The sequence below is a fragment of the Buteo buteo genome, chromosome 10, assembly GCF_964188355.1.
Source record: "Buteo buteo chromosome 10, bButBut1.hap1.1, whole genome shotgun sequence".
Classification (NCBI taxonomy): domain Eukaryota; kingdom Metazoa; phylum Chordata; class Aves; order Accipitriformes; family Accipitridae; genus Buteo; species Buteo buteo.
The window spans coordinates 62,113-83,221 of record NC_134180.1 but is presented as its reverse complement, the minus strand read 5'-3'; the positions used below and the strand labels follow the sequence as shown (position 1 = coordinate 83,221).

General features: G+C 41.3%; 1 protein-coding gene across 5 annotated transcripts; it reads left to right on the top strand.

The window, feature by feature from the left end:
• Positions 1-28: 28 nt before the first annotated feature.
• Positions 29-19,041, top strand: LOC142035539 (scaffold attachment factor B1-like). 5 transcript variants are annotated; one of them, XM_075037649.1, is made up of 21 exons: positions 29-593; positions 1,511-1,598; positions 3,274-3,338; positions 3,429-3,707; positions 4,932-4,994; positions 5,809-5,836; positions 6,824-7,322; positions 7,753-7,802; positions 8,564-8,664; positions 10,943-11,092; positions 11,191-11,291; positions 12,255-12,400; positions 13,175-13,263; positions 13,803-13,939; positions 14,583-14,876; positions 15,406-15,543; positions 16,312-16,351; positions 17,224-17,336; positions 18,108-18,220; positions 18,433-18,499; positions 18,718-19,041. In XM_075037649.1, the coding sequence occupies exons 1-21, from the start codon at positions 402-404 to the stop codon at positions 18,842-18,844; spliced, it is 2,880 nt and encodes a 959-aa protein (XP_074893750.1). In that variant the 5' UTR covers positions 29-401; the 3' UTR covers positions 18,845-19,041. The 5 variants fall into 5 exon arrangements, 4 of the variants coding, with proteins under 4 accessions (XP_074893750.1, XP_074893752.1, XP_074893753.1 ...); XR_012651912.1 differs by lacking the exon at positions 18,108-18,220 and having other exon boundaries at positions 30-593; XM_075037651.1 differs by lacking the exon at positions 3,429-3,707 and having other exon boundaries at positions 30-593.
• The last annotated feature ends 2,068 nt before the right edge of the window (positions 19,042-21,109 follow it).

The window sequence follows — 21,109 nt, the reverse complement described above, 5'->3', positions numbered from 1 at the left end:
GGGGAGGGGGAAGGCGGGGCCTGGAAGGAAACTCGAATGACAACTTTTGCGCAGGCGCAGACGGCGTCGCCCGCATTCAAGGACGGCTCGCGAGCCTTCGCGCATGCGTCCGAGGGCCGAAACAGACTGCAGTTGCGCATTTGCGGTGAGGCAGTCAAAGGAACTAGTGCGCATGCGCACCTGCAATAGCCTGCGCCAGATCGGGGAGGTCTATCTGCGCATGTGCGCAGGTCTTTCGGGCCTTCTGGTCAACGCGCGTGCGGGCTGCGGTTGCTTTCCTTCCCTCCCCTTTTCTTTTCGGCGCGTCTCGTTTTTGCCACCATTTTGTGGTGCAGCTGTGGCTTTTCGCCGTGGTTTTTATCCCGCCCTGCTCCGTGCGTGCGAGTCGAAACAACGGCCCTATGGCGGAGAGTCAGTTAGCGGCCGGGCAGGGAGAATCTGCGTCCCTGGGTGGGTCTGGAGTCTCCAGTTCGGAGTCTGAAAACCGGCGGCGGCTGAGCGAGCTGCGCGTGATAGACTTGAGGGCTGAACTCAAGCGCCGCAATTTGGACAGCAGTGGAAACAAGAGCGTCCTCATGGAGCGGCTCAGGAAGGTGAGCAGGGGGACGCGCTGGGGCTACCTGAGGGGGAGGCGTAGCCGGCGCCTGCGCCACTCTAGCCCGCCAGGCGCTGTTGAGGAATATGGCGCCAAACGGCCGTAGAGCGGAGGGAGTGGGGCTGCGGGGACCAGGGGGCGTGCGCCGGGCTCTGGGGGTGGTTCCGTGGAGCCTGCCAGGCACAGTGCGAGCATTCCGTGCGTGGCGACCGTGGCCCCGTACTTGGCCGTCCCAGGCTCGCCCCTGAGACCTCCGGTCTTGGGTAGTAGCGGTGGGGTGCATGTGTCGGAGTCTGGCGTTTCCATCGATGCAGCGAGCCCCCTCCGATTTCCTAGACCTGCACAGCACAGCGTGTCTGCCGTGGCACTCGGCCCAAGTGTTTCTAGCCTCATGCCTCACTGGGCTTTCCGCCATGCATTGAGCTCCTGGATTTACAGTTCTATACACTGTCTGTTAAGCTTTTTGCTGGATACTGATTTTTTTCTGGCTTTCTAGCTGGTAGCCTGTACACTGTATCCTCATCAGAATGTTTGGTATGTTAGTAGTGTGCGGACTGCCTTCATTGAACTGATGCTTTCTGTCTCCTAGATCTGAGGTTCTTACTCTGTCACAACGCCACAGGTATCTGCACTGTTGCAAATGCTGTAGGATAGACTTTTTTTTGTCTATAGGTTACGCTGCTGACAGCTTTCCAGAAACTTTACACCAACATGTTACTGTTTACTGTGTGCTTGTTGGTTTGATCTGGTGGTCTTTGGTTTGTATATCCAGTTGCTGCTGTCTAATTCAAAGCACTAGATTCTTGTTTCTGTATTTTTCTGCCTCTGCTGTCCAGCTCTTAAACTCAACAGAAATGCACGGACAGCATTTTTATGTCTGTCTTGATATCTATCTTTATCTTTTCCCCTTAATAGGCTATTGAGGAGGAAGGGGGGAATCCTGATGAAATTCCAGTGGTTTCAGAAAATATCATGAAGAAAACTCCAAAAAGAAGCAGCAAAGGTACAGGGCAGTTAGAGAGGATCTCCACCCTGTCCCCTTTGAGTTTTCTAGCAACTTTTACTCGTGAAATGGAACTTTGCTAATCTTTCTTCTGAAGTCTGCTTTTTCTTTTGGAAAAGTGCTTGGTTTAATTTTGGCACTGTTGTTTTGCACTGAATGTTTTGCAGTCCCAAAGCTATAGCTAACATTACTTGTCTGAGCCAGATTCGGGTAAAACTGGTTCTCTGGAAGAAATCAAGCACAGTTGAATCTTCTAGGGGTGGGTGGTGTGGTATTAAACTTAACGGTCACTTACAGAACTTCATGTAACGTAATAAGGTAGGAATTGGTCCACTCAAAGGATCTGTTGGTTTGTTCTCGGAGTTCCCTGAAATTTGTAGCAGGCATTACTAAGTAATGCTGAAGCCATAGCAGTGTTTTTAAAATAGATAATTGTTTTTTTACGTGTCTGTGCCTTTACTTTTGAGAAATGCAAAGGGGTTTTTTTTTGAGGTAGAAATGCAGAGTTTCTAGCAAATTCAAAATAACCTCTGTAGTGGCTTATGCTTATGCTTCATAGCAAATAGCAGTCTCATTTTTCTCTCCAGAAGGCTAGTTTTTAATCAGTATCTGAAATTGGATGTGTTTTTAAGGCTTTCACTATGCATCATTTTTCTTATGGTGAGACATAGTCTTACATACTTCTTATTTTTAAAAAATAACTGCTTTTTTTCTGAAATTACTTAATTAGCACAGTTTGATCTTTGTCATCAAATAATGTTGAAACTTACTTTTGTATTAGAGCTGAGCAGAATAACTAGTTTAGATGAAGGATTTTAATTAAATTACTCATTTTGATTTACAGAAAAAGTAAATTTGCGAGATGAAGCTTGAATGTTTTGCCAATTAATTTGTTTCACCCATATTTTTGTCATTGCACCCAATTTGGAGTGATACTACATTTGCTTGCAAACTAAAATGTGAAATCTTAACTGGAAAGAGAACAAATGTCACAACTGTGGGTAAAAGTAGAGAGATCTTTGGTAATAATGTTCATTTGCAAATCTCAGAAGAAGACCTCACGTGTGTTATAGGACTTTTAGTGTTGGGATGGAAATAGATGAGATGTTCCCCTTAGCTCTAAACCCCTTTTCCCTTTTTTATTGTAATGTGCTTGTAGTTTTTGAGGAAAATAACATTGATAAAAGATGAAAAAACAACTTAGAGCTAAGTTTGAGGAGTTACTATTTGGTGCTGAAATGAGCATGCTGTTTTCTGTAATGTCAGTTCTGATATGTGTCCAGCTGGTGAGTGGAGCACTGCAGTAATGCTTAACATGTACAGCAGGTTTTTTTCATTGTTTTGTGTTGGGTTTTTCGTTTGGTTGCTGTTTTTCTTTTTTCTTTCTAGTAAATGTCTAAGGAAATGAAGGGTTGAGATAATAAATTACTGCAATCTCAGCTGAGCCAGTTGTTCTGGGGAGTGCACAGTGGTGCTTCCTGAACTCATGACAGACCTCAGAGTGTAGCATGGTTCTCAGTTACTGAACTGGGATGGTATATGAACACTCAGTTGTGGAAAATAAGGAAAAAGCAGATAACTAAACTGAATGGAATACCAACTCTGATGAAAAAATAAAACTTGAAGGATACATATTGTTACCTTCTTTTCATTCTAACGATCATAATGTTGTTAGGACGTAGACCAGATGAAGAGGGAGTAGAAGATAATGGCCTGGAAGAGGATTCGGGAGATGGACAGGTATGTGAGGCTGTGTTTGAAGCGAAGTAATGATAGCATTGCTTTCAAGTTACAATGACTATTATATATACACTTTTTTTCTTTTTACAGGAGGATATTGAAGCAAGTTTGGATAACTTGCAGGATATTGACATGATGGATATTAGTGTGTTAGATGAAGCTGAAATAGATAATGGCAATGCGGTAGATTGCGGAGAGGAGTACAGTGCTGATAATATTCTTGACTCACTGTCTGATAGTAAAGAAAATGCTGATGCAGAAGTGAAAGAACTTCCAGATCAGCCTACAGAATATGCTGTAGGTAACTTGGAGGCATCCCCACAGTTTTCAGAAATTAAAGAAGAATCAAGAGAAATACCAGTAGTGATGGTATGCATCTCTTATGTGTGTGGAATCAGATTCTTTTTTACTTTTTTAAATTTTTCTTTTTTTAATTAAATAGCAAAACAGTAGCTAAAGAGTATTTGAAACAATTTTGGGCTCTACCAGTTCTCATGGTCATTGCTTTTTCTTCTTTTACATATTTGTGGAAATAGCATTCTTGATTTTAAAATGCTTAGATGTTGTTTCTACACATGTGACTGTACAAATTAATAGTAATCCAGAAAGCGTTTGTTTTAATCATGCTTTGAAGTCTCTGCTTCATCTTATGTTTACATTCCCATTTTCATATCTTTGTTTAGGAGGACATGTGAAGCATACAAATGCTGTAGCCTTATTTACTTTAGCTGAACAGCAACATTCTGGGAAATATATTCTGGGTTATTTTTTTGTTAAGATAGGATCTTGCAGTTACTCAGTTGTCGAAAGTATTTTTATGTTGGCTTTCTGTGTTTGGCTGCTGCACTGCTTATATGACACTGACCATCTGGGCTAGAAGATAATTTTTTTTTTTCCCAAAGTCAAGTGTTTATCTCCTGAAAGGTACAACAAAGCATTTGAAGAAAGTAAGTTATTTCTGCCCCATCTGATAGGGAAGTATAGCTCTTTGTTGTGTGTGCAACATTGTGTCATCAGTCTGGACTACAAGATTCTAAAGTTGGGTGGTGTGTCCCGTCCCCGTGTCCGTCCCCTCCGTCCCCCCCCCCCCCAAATCTGAAACTTGCAGAAATAAGCTTAACGCCCTATCCCCAACCATATCCCTGCCCCACACAAGTCAAATAGAAATACCTAGAAAGTAGGTTTTTTCAGTGACTAAATTACCGGAGTCCAGGTCAGCTCTTGTTGTCCTCTTTTATCAGTAAAGGAAACAGTTATTGAGTCCCGTAGACTTTTTGGCTCTATGTTGTTGCTGTAAATAACAAAGAAAGAGTTAGAGAAAGTTTGCTGTTGGAATCACCATCCTTAAAAGATTTTTGTGAGCCGACCAACATAATTGAGAGGTAATGAGAAAGCTTATTCAGTCAGTGGGGATTGGGAAGAGGCATGGCGATCATTGGTCAGTTTTTACCCTTATTAGTTGTTTTGGATGCTAGGTATATTTGCTTAATATTGGTTGCCAGTGAAAACAAAATCTTTGATTTCTCATTCAGGTTTCATTCACAATACCATTCTTTTGTAGATAACAAAACGTCTTCTGTTTACTTTTTAAAGGTAGAGGTTGAAGATGTTGGAAACAGTTTAGATGCTTCTTCATCTGATTTAACCATAATAAAGGTAAATGGTAACCAACTTTTCTTTACAAACAAAAAGGCATAAAATATGCCATATAAGCTGTATGGTGAAACACTATATGTATATGTAGTACATAGTAGATGCATTATTCTGCAAAGAATAGGAGCTAATACCTTTCTAATTATATGGACAAAGATATATGTATCTGTCAGGTTATATATATATTTTTATATATATATATGGTGTATATATCATACTGAGTTGGGGTGGTAGATTGGATTCTTCCTATCTGTTGTATAAACCAACTCAGTGCCTTACATTATATATAACTTTCATTAAAGATGTACATATCGTATGTTGACAAGAAAGCTGAAACTGATCTATTCCTGAAATACTGGCCTTGTTTCCAGATCACTCATGGTAAGTTAAGGACACTTGTAGCTGCAGGTGAAGCTGGTGTTTCTGTCGATCCTGTTTTCAGAAAGCAGACTTTGTGAAGTAGACTTTAGAGAAGGATAACATGAAGATAAGCTTTGCTCTATGCTGCTTACATTTATTGATTTATTTACCCATGTGAGTGTGTACTGTGTGTTCAACAGGTGTCTGAATTTGAGAAATACTGAAGTTTTTACACATTTTGTAAAACTTGGAAGACATTAAAAAGTAATGTTAAACCTTCTTGTGAGAAATTTATTTAAAATTCAATGTTTTCAAAGCTGAAATAGGCTAAATTATGGTAACTCTTTTCCTAAATTCTCTCCTATCTTGGGGGGATGAGAGGTGTCATTCAGAATAACATCTTGACTTCTTATGAAATAGTGATATTTCTCCTTTTTTTTAATCTTTTTCACTGCAGGAACTTGAAGAGTTACCTTTGGAGCCAGGTACTGTTTTATTGTTCTTGTGTTTTTGTTGGTGTGGTTTTTTTTGTTTGTTTTGGTTTTGTTTAAATTAAAAAAAAAAAAAAAAAGGTCCTGGGCATTGAAAGAGTTTCATTCTTCATTTAATTCTTTTTGTGTCCCTGGTTGTTTTGGTTTCTTGTTTGGTTTTTCTTTTTTAAATGCGTTGCTGTAGTGTACGTTATTATGGTGGACAGTCCAGGTCATGTAGGGTCATAGAGATTGGAAACCCAGTCATATCACCAGATCTGTGAATAACTACTTTTTTGAAAACATGTATTTAATGTGATGAAATGGTTCCATAGAACTGTTACTGACAGTGGATTTAAGGAATGAGCCTTAAAGACGTAAAGGTTCTGAAAACAGATCTTGTGATATCACACTGTACTGTAGTTCTATAAATATAAATACAGGAGCGTAGGTAATACAAAACTTTGGTACAGAACAGAAATTAAAGAGTGACTGGACTTCTGAAGAAGGAATACACCGTCATCACAGGAATTTTCTACAGATCCTATTCACTTTCTGGACTGCAAACACACTCATGCACCATCAGAAGATGCCCAGTTCTCATGTTGGACTGTCTGCTAAAAGAACTTCACAGAAATTTGGAAATTGAACTCTCACTGCCTTGATACGTTCAGTTAAGCATCTCGGACTCTGGAAGCTAACTAGAGAAGAAACAGAGCTGAACGATTTCATGAAGAATATCAAGGATCAGCCAGAAGGTTTTTGTTAAATCTGTGGGGGCATTTTTCTTCCCTGTTAACATTTTAGGGCTGATTTGGTAGTTTGTCAGAGAGCGGTTAGCGTAGTACTTTTAACACTGTGTACACTAGGGTTTTCCAATCTCTGTGTAGCTTAGAAGTTCTCTTGGTGTTAGTGTGGCAGCCATGCCAGTTCCACATTTGTGATTGCTGTATTTCCCTGGTGATTAAATCTTGTGCCATTCTATTCCTGTTAAATCCGTAGAAAATGAGAAAATACTCGACATTTTGGGGGAAACTTGTAAATCTGAACTACTTAACGAAGAAACTTCCGAAGCGGAGCGGCCACATGCACAGGAAGCAAGTAACGTGGTGCCAGGCAAGAGGCTAGCGGAGGAAGAGGACGCTCTTGCTGCCGCTCAGTTGGAGGAAGATGCTTTAGATTTGGACAGCAAATCGGCACAAGCTATGGCAAGGAAGGAAGCAAAGCGTTTAGTTGTAGCAAAAGGGGAGACAAGTGAACAGACGATAGAGGAAGAGAAACCGGACTCTGAATCTTTAGTAGTAGAGACCCTAAGCGATCAGAGTAGCAAACGCTCCCAAGGCCTGGAAGCCTCTAGTGGGGAAACAGCGGAAAAAGGCGCAGGTCCTGAAGCCAAAGGTAGCAAAGAAGATGCCAAGAAAACAGAAGACAAAGCTAATTCTGAGGAATCCCCTGCTACTAAAGAGTCCTCAACCAGTGAGGGCGGTGATCAGAAAAAGAGGTTTGTTTTTTCTCCGTTATAGACCAGATGCTATCTTTTTTTCATTGGTCCTTAAGTGATGCGAATAAGCTGTTTCCTTCAATTGGCCACCGAGACTGATGAAATTGTAGCCTATTGCTAAAGAGTCTGTTTTATTTCTCCATGTGCAGATATTTTTATTTTTTTTTTAAACACAGAGGGTTTGATTTCTTTCCTTCCTCAACCTTCAAAGGTTGTTTTCTTAAATTACTCTTATTTCTGTCATCTGCAAAACAGAATTGTCTGTTTAAGGATATGAATCCCATATTTCCTGTCACTCTTCTATAAATTTGCAAAGATAGAGTTTATTTCAGAACTAATTTACTGGTAGGTATCCAATTTTAGTGCACAATCTAAAATTAATGTTCTTTTTGCATATGATTGGTTGAATAACGTGGTGTTTTGTCTTTAGCCCTGTTGAGGAGGACAGAGATACAAAGATAATCTCAAAGGATGAGAAAGGTATGTTTCTTTTCAAAAAACTGTACAAATGACTTGGAAAAAAATGTTACGGGGTCAAATCTAACCATTACTTGTGGGTCAGTTGTAGTAAGTAACCATTCAAAGGAGTTACTGGGGTAATAGTTCTGCTCACTTTTTGACTTACCTTTCTTGCTTTGCTTATTTTTTGTGTCTTGTTAAGTCCCTAAGCATGCATATGTCTTCACTGTAGTTGTTACGTTGGAGTCCCACTAGCTTTGTGAATGGTGATAGGTACCAGCAAGACCAGGATTTGTCTGAAAAATCTCAACAGATGCCTAAGTCTATAGTTTTATACTCTGTGTGGCAATTCTGGTGGGGACTGTTAATTTGGTGAACCGTCAATGCAGTTGTGACATAGGCCTTCAAAGCATGAATTGTAAATTTCAGTTCATGTAACTTCTGTGACCTTATTAACCGTCGAAGTTTTGTTTTTTTTTTTTTTTAAAAAGTCTCTTGTGAATTAACATTTAATATTGTATAATTCTCATAAGTGATTGAAGTGTTGGAAGACAATATGTAGATGAAAACTCATTAAGACTATTCAAGTGCACATCAAGTATGGAGTTCAGAAGTTCATTTTTGCAGGCTGCAATATGTCTATTAAAATTGAAAGAGGGAGAGGTAGAATGGCATTTGAAGAACTTTATGAAGGAAAAAAAGGGGGTTATAGGGCAATTACTTTTTCACTGTCGCATTCTTGTGCTACGTAGGTTTTTATGTTTGGCTTTTTTGTACCTTAGGCCGTGCGAGTAGTGGTTCTGGCAGAAATTTGTGGGTTAGTGGACTTTCATCCTCTACTAGAGCTACAGACTTGAAGAATCTTTTCAGCAAGTATGGAAAGGTATGTAGTGGATATGTAAATTAACAAACCATTTTATCAGTTTAAAAGGATGACCTTAAATTTAGATCTTATTTTTCCTAATAAAAAACTGGGTAGGCTAAGTACTTAACTTTGTGTTCTTTTGAAACTGTACCTGAAAGTAGCATACTTCATAAAGAAGGTTGGCTGCAATGGAGGGGGGTGGGGGGCAGGGGGCAGGTGGGCAGGCAGAAATCCGGATTTTGGAGAATCTCTGTCCAGATATGTGTAAAAATGAGGCAATTCTCGACAGGAGAGACTGGTGGGTCGTCATCTATTACGCTATAGTCTAATTATACCTCTTGGGTGTCCAGTGATAGTTAACGCTGTATTAAACTGTTTCATTTCAAGGGGTATTCCTTTGAGAAATCTAGCTTTTGAGGGCAGTCTTCCATTTGTTCTTCAGTGCCAGCTAGGATATGAGACCAGAAGTTGTGGAAGGGAACTCTTTCCATGACCATCTCCCCTTCCTCCTAATAAATTTCTGAATGTAATATAAATGTGCCTCTGTGCTGTCAGAGATCATCATCTGTGGATAAAAACTAGCAGAGGTGTCCTGTAAGAAAAGACAAAGTGGTGGTAGGATTTTTTTAATTATTATTACACCCCTCCTGCTGTGGTGGTTGACCCTAGCTGGATATCAGGTGCCCACTAAAGCTGCTCTATTGCTCCCCCTCCTCAACTGGACAGGGGAGAGAGAATATAACAAAAGGCTCGTGGGTCGAGATAAGGACAGGGAGAAATCACTCAGCAATTACTGTCACGGGCAAAACAGACTCAACTTAGGGAGATTTAACTTAATTTATTGCCAATCAGACCAGAGTAGGGTAGTGAGAAATAAAACCAAATCTTAAAACACCATCACTCCCACCCCTCCCTTCTTTCCGGGCACAGCTTCACTCCCAAATTGTCTACCTACTCCACCCCCAGCAGCACAGGGGGACAGGAAATGGGGGTTACGGTCAGTTCATCACACGTCTCTGCTGCTCCATCCTCTTCAGGGGCAGGACTCCTCACACTCTTCCCCTGCTCCAGCATGCGGTCCCTCCCACGGGAGACAGTTCTCCATGAACTGCTCCAGCATGGGTCCCTTCAACAGAGCTGCAGTCCTTCAGGAGCACACTGCTCGGGCATGGGTCCCCCATAGGGTCACGAGTCCTACTAGAAAACCTGCCCCAACATGGGCTCCTCTCTCCACGGGTCTGCAGGTCCTGCCAGGACCCTGCTTCAGAGCCAGCTTCCCATGGGGTCACAGCCTTCTTTGGGCATCCACCTGCTCCAGCATGGGGTCTTCCATGGGCTGCAGGTGGATATCTGCTCCACCATGGACCTCCATGGGCTGCAGGGGGACAGCCTGCCTCACTATGGCCTTTACCATGGGTTGTAGGGGAACCTCTGCTCTGGTGCCTGGAACAACTCCTCCCTCTCCTTCTTCACTGACCTTGGTATCTGCAGGGGTGTTTCTCTTACATGTTCTCACTCCTCTCTCTGGCTGCAGTTTCTCTGCTGCAGTAACATTTTTTCCCTTCTTAAATATGTTATCACATAGGCGCTACCACTGTCGCTGTTTGGCTTGGTCTTGGCCAGCAGTGGGTCCATCTTAGAGCCGGCTGCTATTGGCTCTGTTGGACATAGGGAAAACTTCTAGGAACTTCTCACAGAAGCCACCCCTGTAGCCCCTCCGCTACCAAAACCTTGCCGCACAAACCCAATACATCTGCATATACATGTCTTCCTTAAGTTAGTGACCTGCTCGGCAAATTGAAGATGAATTTTCTGAGCTGGTTATTATGGCAGTCTCTTTTTCAGCAGAGCTGTATCAACAATCTGTTCCACAATCAGATTTATCTGTTTCATGGAAATTTGTGTTTGTTTTATACTCTTCGGAACACACGTGGAATAATCTTAAATTTGAACCTTTTCAGCTGTGTTTGTATTGCTGTCGACTTGGGTGTAAAAGCTGTTCACATCATATTCTGTGAAATAGTCTTTAGCGAGGCACTTCTAGAACACGGTTGGCCCAACAGTGTAGAGGTCAAGTTAAAATGATAACCCTTCCTTTGCTGCCTGTCAGATGAGCCTAGGAATGTTGTCTTCTGAGAATGCTGATGGAATGTTGTGTGCTGAGCATATATATTTCCTTTTAAAAGTGGATTGGTGCTATACTGCGTGGTACTGGTAGACAGAGTTGCTCAAATGGTGATTAAGTTAGAATTTATTGGGCAACAGATCTGCAAACAGAGTAATTTTTTTCCCAAAGGTGGTCGGTGCAAAAGTAGTGACAAATGCTCGCAGTCCTGGTGCTCGCTGTTATGGCTTTGTTACAATGTCAACATCTGAGGAAGCCACTAAGTGTATTAATCATCTCCACAGAACAGAGCTGCATGGAAAAATGATTTCTGTGGAAAAGGTAAGTGGTAGCTATTCTGTGAGAGTGTAATGAAAATAAAAGTGTGCAAGTTTAATGTCTGTCTCTTCTTATAAAAATATTTCTGGCTAAAATTCTAGGCAAAAAATGAACCAGCTGGGAAAAAGCCTTCAGACAAAAAGGAAGGTGAAGCAAGGAAGGAAAAAGACAGGCACCATTCTGCAGAGTCCAAATCTGAGAAGTAAAGTGGTTTTTTGGTATTTCTCTACGTTTAAAGGCCACGCATTTGAAATGCAGCCATGTGACCAAAGTGAACAGTAACTGTAATAAATCTTGATTTGCCACTTCATACTGCATCTGAAATAGGAGTAATACTTGAAAATTTTGAATTAGTGTTCTACAGCAGTAAGTGCTGCTTAATTGGCCCTCCGTTCAGAAATAAGGAGCTTTTCAGGGTTTAGTATCAAAACTTATATCAGGAGATATCCAACCAGCTGGTTTTTGGATAAACCATTATTTTTATCAGAATCATTCGTCCTCTGATCTGACTCTGGCTTGGCCTGCTCTTTTAACTGGCAAATATTTCCAGGATTTTGTCTGTTGTTTTGATAGACTGTTTACATGGTTAGTGAGTGATACATCAATATTTGTTTTTCAAGTGGTCTGTTGCTTTTGAAAGAGGCATTTTGCTTTACTACGTTTTGTTTCGTCTTAAAATTTTAAAGGATTTGACAAAGGAGATGCTTTGGCAGGCTAACCTGCTTGCATCAGATGTTTAAGGTATTTGTGTACAAAAGCTCTTCCGGTGGAGCTTGACCTCTGCCTGGGTGGGCCCTCTTCCCCCTGTGCTAAGCATGAACTTTACTTATAGGCAGAACAGAAGATTTGACTTCTAGCACTTGAAGTCTCCAAATATTCAGAAGTATTATCTGTTGGTTCTCACTTTTAGTCAGCTTTAGCTTAGTATTGGTTGCTACTCTTAATCGTGCATACAAGTATGCATTGGCTTCAGCACAGCAGCATGGAAGGTATTGGGAGTGGGCTTTTGAGAGTATTTTCCAGAGGGTTTTGAGGGTTTTTTTTGTGGTGGGTGGGTTTTTTGGGGGGTTTGGGGTTTTGGGTTTTTTTGACATGGTTTGCTTGATCAGAGTGGTTATATAGCACTTTTTGTTAGGTTCTCTATTAAAGCAAAGTTTACCTGTAGGTCTGTTGGTATTAAGAAGGAGGAGAAGACTGACAAAAAAGATGATGCTAAGAAATCAGAAAAAGATGGAAAAGACGAAAAAGAAGGAAAAGAGAAAGATGAACAAAAGGCTGGATCCTCTGATAGATCTAGGGCAAGCAAATCAGGTAATTCTAGCTGCCTTTCAGAATGTTTTCAAGGATACTTGTTTTTTAAAACAAATTTTAAAAAATGGTACAAAGAGTATAAGTGACTGTGACAAAGCTACTTTATATCCAAAAAAATGTCCTTTATCAGCTAAGTAGGAAATGGAAGAACAAGCATAAACATTCAGAATCGTGGCTGATTAGAAGACTTCAGCTTCTGCAAATCTCAGTGTTCTTATTAGATGTGATTCATAATTCAGTAAAAAGACCATGAAGTGTACTTGGGAATACTGAGGTTTTCCTGGTGAACAAAAAACACCACCAGAAAATACCTTGAAAACTTTTTTTTCTGACATGGAACACTAGTTACTTAGCAACAAAGTTTTCATAATTATGGGTCTTTAAATACTCAAAATGGTAGACTCTGAATTCTGTGGAACTATCACTGGTTTAGACCTGACACAGCGTGCAATTCTGCGTGCTTTTTTTTTTTCCCCCCTCCACTGTGGCAAAGGGATGTATTTTGCAGACAGAAGAATGACATTAAATTTGCTTTCTTTTAACTGTCATCCCTGCCAGAAAACACTACTGTAATTTTGTGATATTACTGCCCCCATCCCCAACTTGGCCAAATCTTGGTAAGCTATTTAAATCATAAATGTATTCTTCCATAAATTATTTAAAAACCTCAATAAAATAACTTTTTGCTGCTTAGTTTCTTGACTGTTTTAAATCTCGCAAGAATTTTTGAATGTCTTGTGTATTACTTATTCTTGGATGTATTTTATTTTCTAGCGAGTCGAGGAACCGAAAGGACAGTGGTAATGGATAAATCTAAAGGAGAACCAGTTATTAGTGTGAAAACTTCTACATCAAAAGAGAGGGTGAGTAAAACTTTCAGAGAAGTCTTTGTGTAAAAATAGGTGTCAAATAGCTTTCTATGCATATAGTTGAAGGAGTTTTTTGCCTTGCGTATTGGGAAGTTATCCTTTTATCACTTTTTAGAAAGCATTAGGGTGTTAAGGATGCTGCAAAGGTAAATGCTTATGCTTCACCTTCTTTATAGTTTTTGTCACTGCAGTCCTAGAAGTTGAGTTGCAATATGAAACTGGTGTTAAGATGATGTGTTTCCTCGAGCATGAGTGTGGTGACCGGTGACCTTTAAGTGGTGTATCATTTGCCACTGGTGCAAGTCAGATCATGTGCCCCTAGTATTTATATATATTTAAACTCTTCAGAAGTTCTACCCAAATTCAGGGTACTTTTCCCCAACCTACTTTTCCATGGAATTCCAGCATTGTTTACCTCTGGGAAGGTACAATAGCCTGTTTTGTTCAGGTTGGCATAACATAGGCCTTTTAATTAGGAATTTTAGCTAAAAATGCACTGTGTTCAACTAATTTATTATTTTGATTTAACTCAGAGTACAAAAAGCCAGGATCGCAAATCCGAGAGCAAAGAAAAGCAAGATATTTTATCTTTTGATAAAATCAAAGAACAGCGAGAACGTGAACGTCAGAGACAGAGGGAGCGAGAAATCAGGGAAACGGAAAGACGCCGGTGGGTTTTCCTAGTTTTGCTCTAAATGTGGAATGGCATTTGGTTTTACTTCCCTTATCTGTGTTTTGAACAGGCTGCAAAGTAGTCTCCTGTTGGCCCTCGAACATTAGTATCTCAGATCAATTTCGTACTAATCTATTGACAGAACAGACATAATGCCAAATTACAAAGTTTTTTACTACTGAAATCGATCTTCTCTAAGCCTATGATTTTGGGGAGACTTGTTGAATAATAACTCTTGTAGGTGCTTTCAGGTCTCATGTTCTAGTCAGATCAGATTTGAATTTCCATACTTGATTTTTGCCTGGAAGTTCGTAAATACTGTTTGTCAGACTTCTGTCTTGGGACATGCTGTGCTCTATGAACACTTTTCCAGAGCTGACTTAAGAGTAGATACCGTGTTAGTTATGCAGAATGCTTACCCTTGCTTCTTTCATCTGTAGGGACTTTTAATTTTATTTTTTCCCCCTCCCTAAACAAAGCGGCTGTGATTTAGTTGAGAAGAAATCATTTGCATTTAAGCAGGTAGTGGGAATAACATAGAAACTTGAAAAAGCAAACAAGAAACCCCAGCCAAAACAAAGAAGCAATAAAGCTTAGACTTAAGATTCTTAATCAAAACCACAATATCTCTTTGAATTAGAGAGAGAGAGAGACGAGAACGAGAACAGCGTCTTCAAGCTATTCATGAGCGGGATGAAAGACAGAGGCTCCAGAGAGAGCGAGAACGACTTGAATTTCAAAGGCAGCGTCTTGACAGAGAGCGGTTGGAGAGGGAGAGATTGGAGAGAGAAAGAATGCACATAGAGCAGGAAAGGAGACGAGAACAGGAACGAATCCAGCGAGAGAGGGAGGAGCTGCGACGACAGCAGGAACAGCTACGCTATGAACAAGAACGACGATCTGCCATGAGAAGGCCTTATGATCCTGACGGCAGGTAACAATAACTGCGATGAGATTCCAAACTCTTTGGCCCCATCCAGTTACAGATAGAGCATTTAAAAGCCTATGTAAATTGTGAGTACTCTTGGTAAAGCAGTCATGGGAGCTCACAACTAAAAGACTATTTACATGTTGCTTTTAACACTTTAATATTGATCTTTAGAAAGAGCAAGTGTCATACTCATATACCTGCAAGCAGAATTTTATTACAGCATGTTTAAAATTCTTATTTCCCAAAGAAGAGTGGCCAAGAATAGAAACTGCATATTGACTCTAAAGCAGGATTGCTAGTGGAAACAAATACTCATTCTCTTCTCACACCAGCACATGCTGAGATTAAGCTTTTTCTGTAGTGTTGATACACCTAGCTTCCTCTGAAACATGATGCCCCCTAAACACACAAGGGTTTTTAATTATAAATCAAAAATAATTGTTTGGATAATTAGATTTAATGAGTTCTGATACCAAGAGAGCAGGAAAGGAAGATTGGTTTGAGATTACTACTAATCGTGACCTCTTTGCAGGCGAGATGACCCATACTGGCCAGAGGCAAAGCGAATGGCAATGGATGATAGGTATCATTCTGAATTTAGTCGTCAAGACCGCTTCCACGACTTTGACCACAGGGATCGTGGCCGATACCAAGATCATTGTTTGGACAGGTCGGCAAGACAGTGTCTTTTCTTCCTATACCTGTATGGAAATTAGGTGTCTTTTTGTAGCTTACTGATGGCTTGAAGGGTGCCAAAAGAGAAGAGCGAAACAAATGGCCCTTGTGCCTTTCTCGTGTCTAATTTTATTATGTACTTGCAATCCTGTGTTTCTATAATTTATGGATATACCAGAAAGAGGCTGCATAAAGATTATAAGCCAAGTCCTAATGTAGTCTGCTGTGATGCTGAGGGAGATCCTGCAGCTTCTCTCGAGATGTATGGAAATCTAGTTTATGAATCCCTGTTCATTGGCCTAAGATTGAGCCATTTCCTTTTGCTTTAAAACTTTTCCTACTTTGATTTTTGCAGCTTAGCTAGTGCAGACTTTTAGTTCCACAGAATGCAAAAATACTTTCTGCATAGTGCTGTTGAGACTTCTGTGTTGCTCTCAAAGGATCTTTGGCAAAAACTATACTGCTTTGCTTGTGACTCATTTCTGATACTGGTAGGTTCACTCAGTATTCTCCCTTGGTACCATCGAGTACCTGACCATGACTCAGTGATGCCTTGCATACCCATATTACAGCAATAGATGTTATTTTTATCTCTTTCTATCCTATGAAACAAAAACTCATTTGAATATCTTACCTCTGAACAGACATTGGGATTCAGATTTACAGCATAATGAAGATAAATTTTCATGTGCTATTTCATACAGATATCAGAATTATGATTACTGTGTTGGTTCAACTGAAACTTCTTTTTTTTTTATTCCAGAAGAGACAGTTCGAGAGGAATACCAGATCGAGATGGGCAGGTGGGTTATACCCAAATAACCACTTCAGTTAAAAAGCCAAATAAACTGACCTCAAAGTGGAAAGAACACGGTGTGCATGCTGCTTAGTTCTTAAATGCAACCACCACTGGATTTAAACTGAACAGATGTTCAAGCAGCAACCGATTTTGCATGTTAATGTGTGGAATGTAAGTTATTAAGTTATCCGCTTGCTAGGGCAGTAGCCACCAATTGGGGTGGGGGGAAACCTCTGAGCGATGGGAGCTACAGAACAGCATCTTTTCAGGCTGGTACATGGCAATAAGTTTTCTGGTTAACCATCTTAGCTGTCTGTATTGCATTAAGAGGTAGTTACTGTAGTGTCTTAACCTTAGCAAGGGATCCCTTCTCTGATGTTTATCTAAATGGTTTGTAGAATATAACTGGTGTCATAATGGGACAAGGCAGATGACTGTAAAAGGACAGGCGTGAAAACCAGTACCACACTGGTATACAAAACGTTTCATTTCTGAAGAGGTGGGAAGTAGGCAGATATTCTATGTAAAAATTAAAAATCTGGAGCCGGAATGTAAGCCTTAAACCCATCCCACCAAACAAGAAAAACCCATCCCACCAAACAAGAAAAACCCATCCCACCAAACAAGAAAAACCCATCCCACCAAACAAGAAAAACCCATCCCACCAATGAGCAGAGTGGAATCTGTGCTGTGAAATAAAATAAATGCCTAGAGTGAACTGTGCACAGTAGCAACAATGGAACTAGTAAAAAATGAGACAGCTACTGTTTTATTTTCTGACAGCGTATAGAAAGGCAGCCTCTGAGGAGCTGAATTTTTGCAATCCTCAAATCTTGTATTGATTCTTAGCATAACTCTGTACCATTTCCCTTCCAGCATTACCCAGATGAACGACACGGAGGGCCTGATCGTCACTCCCGGGATAGTTGGGGTGGCTATGGGTCTGACAGAAGAATGAGTGAAGGGAGAGGGATACCTCCACAAACCCGGTTAGTGCATGTGAAATAAGGGAAGTGATTTGTTGGTTCTTAAAATTTTTAACTCTTCATGAACCTTTGAAGGGTGACAACGGAAGCAGTTTGACAAGTGTGAATCCTCTCTCCAGATAGTTTCTTCGAGCATCTGGAGAAGCAAGGAATTCACAAGTGTAGCTCCCCTGTGCATCAAGGGAATGGAGCATTGTAGTGAGTAAAGTAGTGCTGCTCAGTTAGCTCAGCTCATAACTGTGGTTCCCTTGTAAATAACTTTCTTTTCTACAGATGAGATTCAGTCCTGTACCGGATGCACCAGTAATGTATACAAAAGTCTCATTTGTGGCTAGCAGTCAGGTTTTAAGGAAATCAAGTCAGAATCTCTGCAATTGTGGGCAACTGAGACTCATCTGGAATTGTAGTGTTTTTTCTTCAGACCAGCTAGTTGAGCTAGGCATATTCCAGATTCATAATGTTCAGTTCTACATTAATATACTAGAGGAATGGTGGTCAATGAATTGTTCCATGTTTGAGTATTTTAGTACATTGCAATACTAATTATGTCTCTGTAGGTCAGAAAAAGATGAGTTTTGTTGTGCGAAGGATGCTGTTCAGCAAGGTTCTCATTGTTTCTCTTTGACCAGTTTTTATTGCAATGATTGGGTGGCTATAGATACAGCTTGATTAACAATTTAATACGCTTCTGTATGGGGTACGGTGTTTGGCTTTACCCTATGCTGCTAAATGGATAAGGGACACACCTAGAAGATGTTCTTTTATTTTTTTAAGAGATGGACGTGACTGGGGAGATCATGGTCGAAAGTTAGAGGGGCATCAAGATCGTTCATGGCAGGGAAATGTGGATGGAGGAATGATGGGACGGGATCATGAGAGATGGCAAGGTACACTTGCTGCTTACCAGTGTGATCGTGGTTTTTTCTATGAATTACTGCTGCTGAACTTCTAGCGGTAGTTAAAATTCCTATGGAGCTTTAACAGCATTACTGAGAAAGCAAATAAAATTCTGGGAACAAGGTGGCTTTTTTATTAGGAAAACACAAAAGTCTGTCTCTGTCTCTCTGTCTCTGTCTCTCTCTCTCTCTCTCTAAATTAGGTGGTGATAGAAGCATGCCTGGTCAGTCAGGACCAGGCCATGTGATGAATCGAGGAGGGATATCGGGGTAAGAAGCTTTGTCAGAGTGCTTATAATGTTTTAATAATAGTTGACTGATCTGTATAAAAGAAGAAATTCCTGTGTCGATTGTGAAAAATAATACTTCCAGCTTCTACTTAACTATGGATTGGCAAGTAGAAAAAAAACCTAAGTAAACATCTTTTCTCAGTCACGGCAGTATGAATTTTTCTGGGCAATTTTCAATTTGTCTGGTCTTGTTTTTAGGCGCGGAGGGTTCACGCAAGTTGGAAACCAGAGCCAGATAATGCAGAGTAGCGGAATACAAGGAGTGTTTACGGGTCAGGAGCGGACAAACAGGCCGGCTGAACCCCGTTTTACCCGCCGCTACTGAAAGCACTATATATATACATATATATATATTTTTTTTTTAATGCCAGATGACAATGTTGGTGAATTTTATTAACTGGGGTCACCTTGAATTTGTGATTACAAAAAGCAAGACTGCTGCTGCATTGTAGCCGAATATTATGTCAACTTGTCAGTTTGGTTTCTTTTTTTTGTAATAAACATGTTCTTGGTCAAACATCACTTAAAGTTTCTGTTAGTGAAACATTCCATTTTTCAAAAATAATAAAATCACTTTACGGCTACTAATTTCATGTGTCTAGAGTCTTTGGCAATATGCCTCTGTTGTGGTTTAACCCCAGCCAGCAACTAAGCACCATGTAGCCGTTCACTCACACCCCACCCCACCCCCCCCCCTCAGTGGGATGGGGGAGAAAATTGGGAAAAGAAGTAAAACTCGTGGGTTGAGATAGGAACAGTTTAATAGAATAGAAAAAGAAGAAACTAATAATGATAACACTAATAAAGTGACAGCAGTAATAATAAAAGGGTTGGAATATACAAATGATGCACAGTGCAATTGCTCACCACCTGCAGATAGATGCCCAGTTAGTTCCTGAGCGACGATCCCCCTGCCCTCGCTTCCCCCAGTTTATATACTAGATGTGATATCACATGGTATGGAATACCCTGTTGGCCAGTTTGGGTCAGCTTCCCTGGCTGTGTCCTGTGCCAACTTGCTGTGCCCCTCCAGTTTTCTCGCTGGCTGGGCATCAGAAGCTGAAAAATCCTTGACTTTAAACTAAACATTACTTAGCAACAACTGAAAACATCAGTGTTACCAACATTCTTCTCATACTGAACTCAAAACATAGCACTGTACCAGCTACTAGGAAGACAACTAACTCTATCCTAGCTGAAACCAGGACAGCCTCTCATGAGGGGCTTAAACGGCAGTAAATAAAAGACATAATTGGCCTTCAACACCATGAGATTCTAAGGGATGCAATGAATCTGTGACGGTGTGGATGTGTATGTCCTTATCTGCATTTGAGGGAGAGGAGGTATCGACGTGTTTTCTTATTTATTTCTCCACCAGTTGCTATACCATAAATTAGTATAACTAGAAAGTGCTGCCATCCTAAGAGATTGTGGATCCCCAAGCTGCTGGTACACCATGCAGGTGTCATGTGTTCACATAAAAGTGAAACTCAGTCTAGATGCCTGTTCCTCTTCTAGTCTTTGTCTCTCTCTGCTGCTCTGCATCACTCTTTGTGTCCTACTCTTGGTCCTCCTTTCTCTTGCCCATCCTTCTCATGAGCGCCCTATGTCTTTATCTGGCTACCTATCCCTCTTGCCCCTGCAAGGCCCAGGAGAGTGGGCAGTGGGTGCCCCCCATGCCCCTGCAAGGCCTCGGAGAACCCTAATCCCTCTTTCATCTCCCTGCCCTCCCCTAGGGATCATTCTGCTCCCATTAAGTTGCTTCCTTAAGCCTTTCTTGTGCCCCAGAGCACCTTTTTTTTTTTCTTTTCTTTTCCCCCTCTGTACCATCTCAGATGCCTCTGTTTGGTCCCTGGTCCCCAGAGGACATTTGTACTCTACTCTGATCCCCTCCCACGTTCCTCACCATGTCCCCAAGCTGCCTTTTGTAACTGTGGCTCCCCCAGGATCCCTCTGCTCCCTGTCATGATGTATCCTGAGGCCATGCAGGTTCCCATCGGGACACTTTTGCTCTCTAGCACACTTTGGACCCATCTTGTTCCCTCAGAACCTCACCTACTGCAATCTTTGTGCCCAAAGAACACTTTTTTCCTCTATGCCATCTGAGATGCCTCTGTTCAGGCCCTCATCCTCTGAGGACAGTTGTAGTCTGCTCAGATTCCCTCCTGAGGCTCTCATGGCATCCCTGAGCCTTGTCTCTCCTGTGCCCTCTGGACCCCTCTTCTCCCATTGCAATGCCTCCTTGGAGTTTCTTTGTGCCCTGCAGTCCTCTGCTAACTCTGTAACGCCCCTTAGTCCCCTGTTATTCCCTGAGAATCGCTCCTGAGGCCATCTTTGTGCCCCAGAGCACTGTTTTTGTCCTCTGAGCCATCTAGGATGCCTCTGTTCAGGCCCTCAGTCCCCAATGATACCTGTCAAAGGCGGCTCTCTGCTGCCGCTCGGCGGCCAAATTACAGTACTGCAGGCAGGGTACTGAGCGATAGCGCTACTCCGCTCTCACTGCTGTCGCCAGGCGACCAAAAGCCAATACTACAGCTCAGGCTCCGAGCATGCGCAGTGGCACGCTCGGCCTTGCTGACTGCTGCCGCCC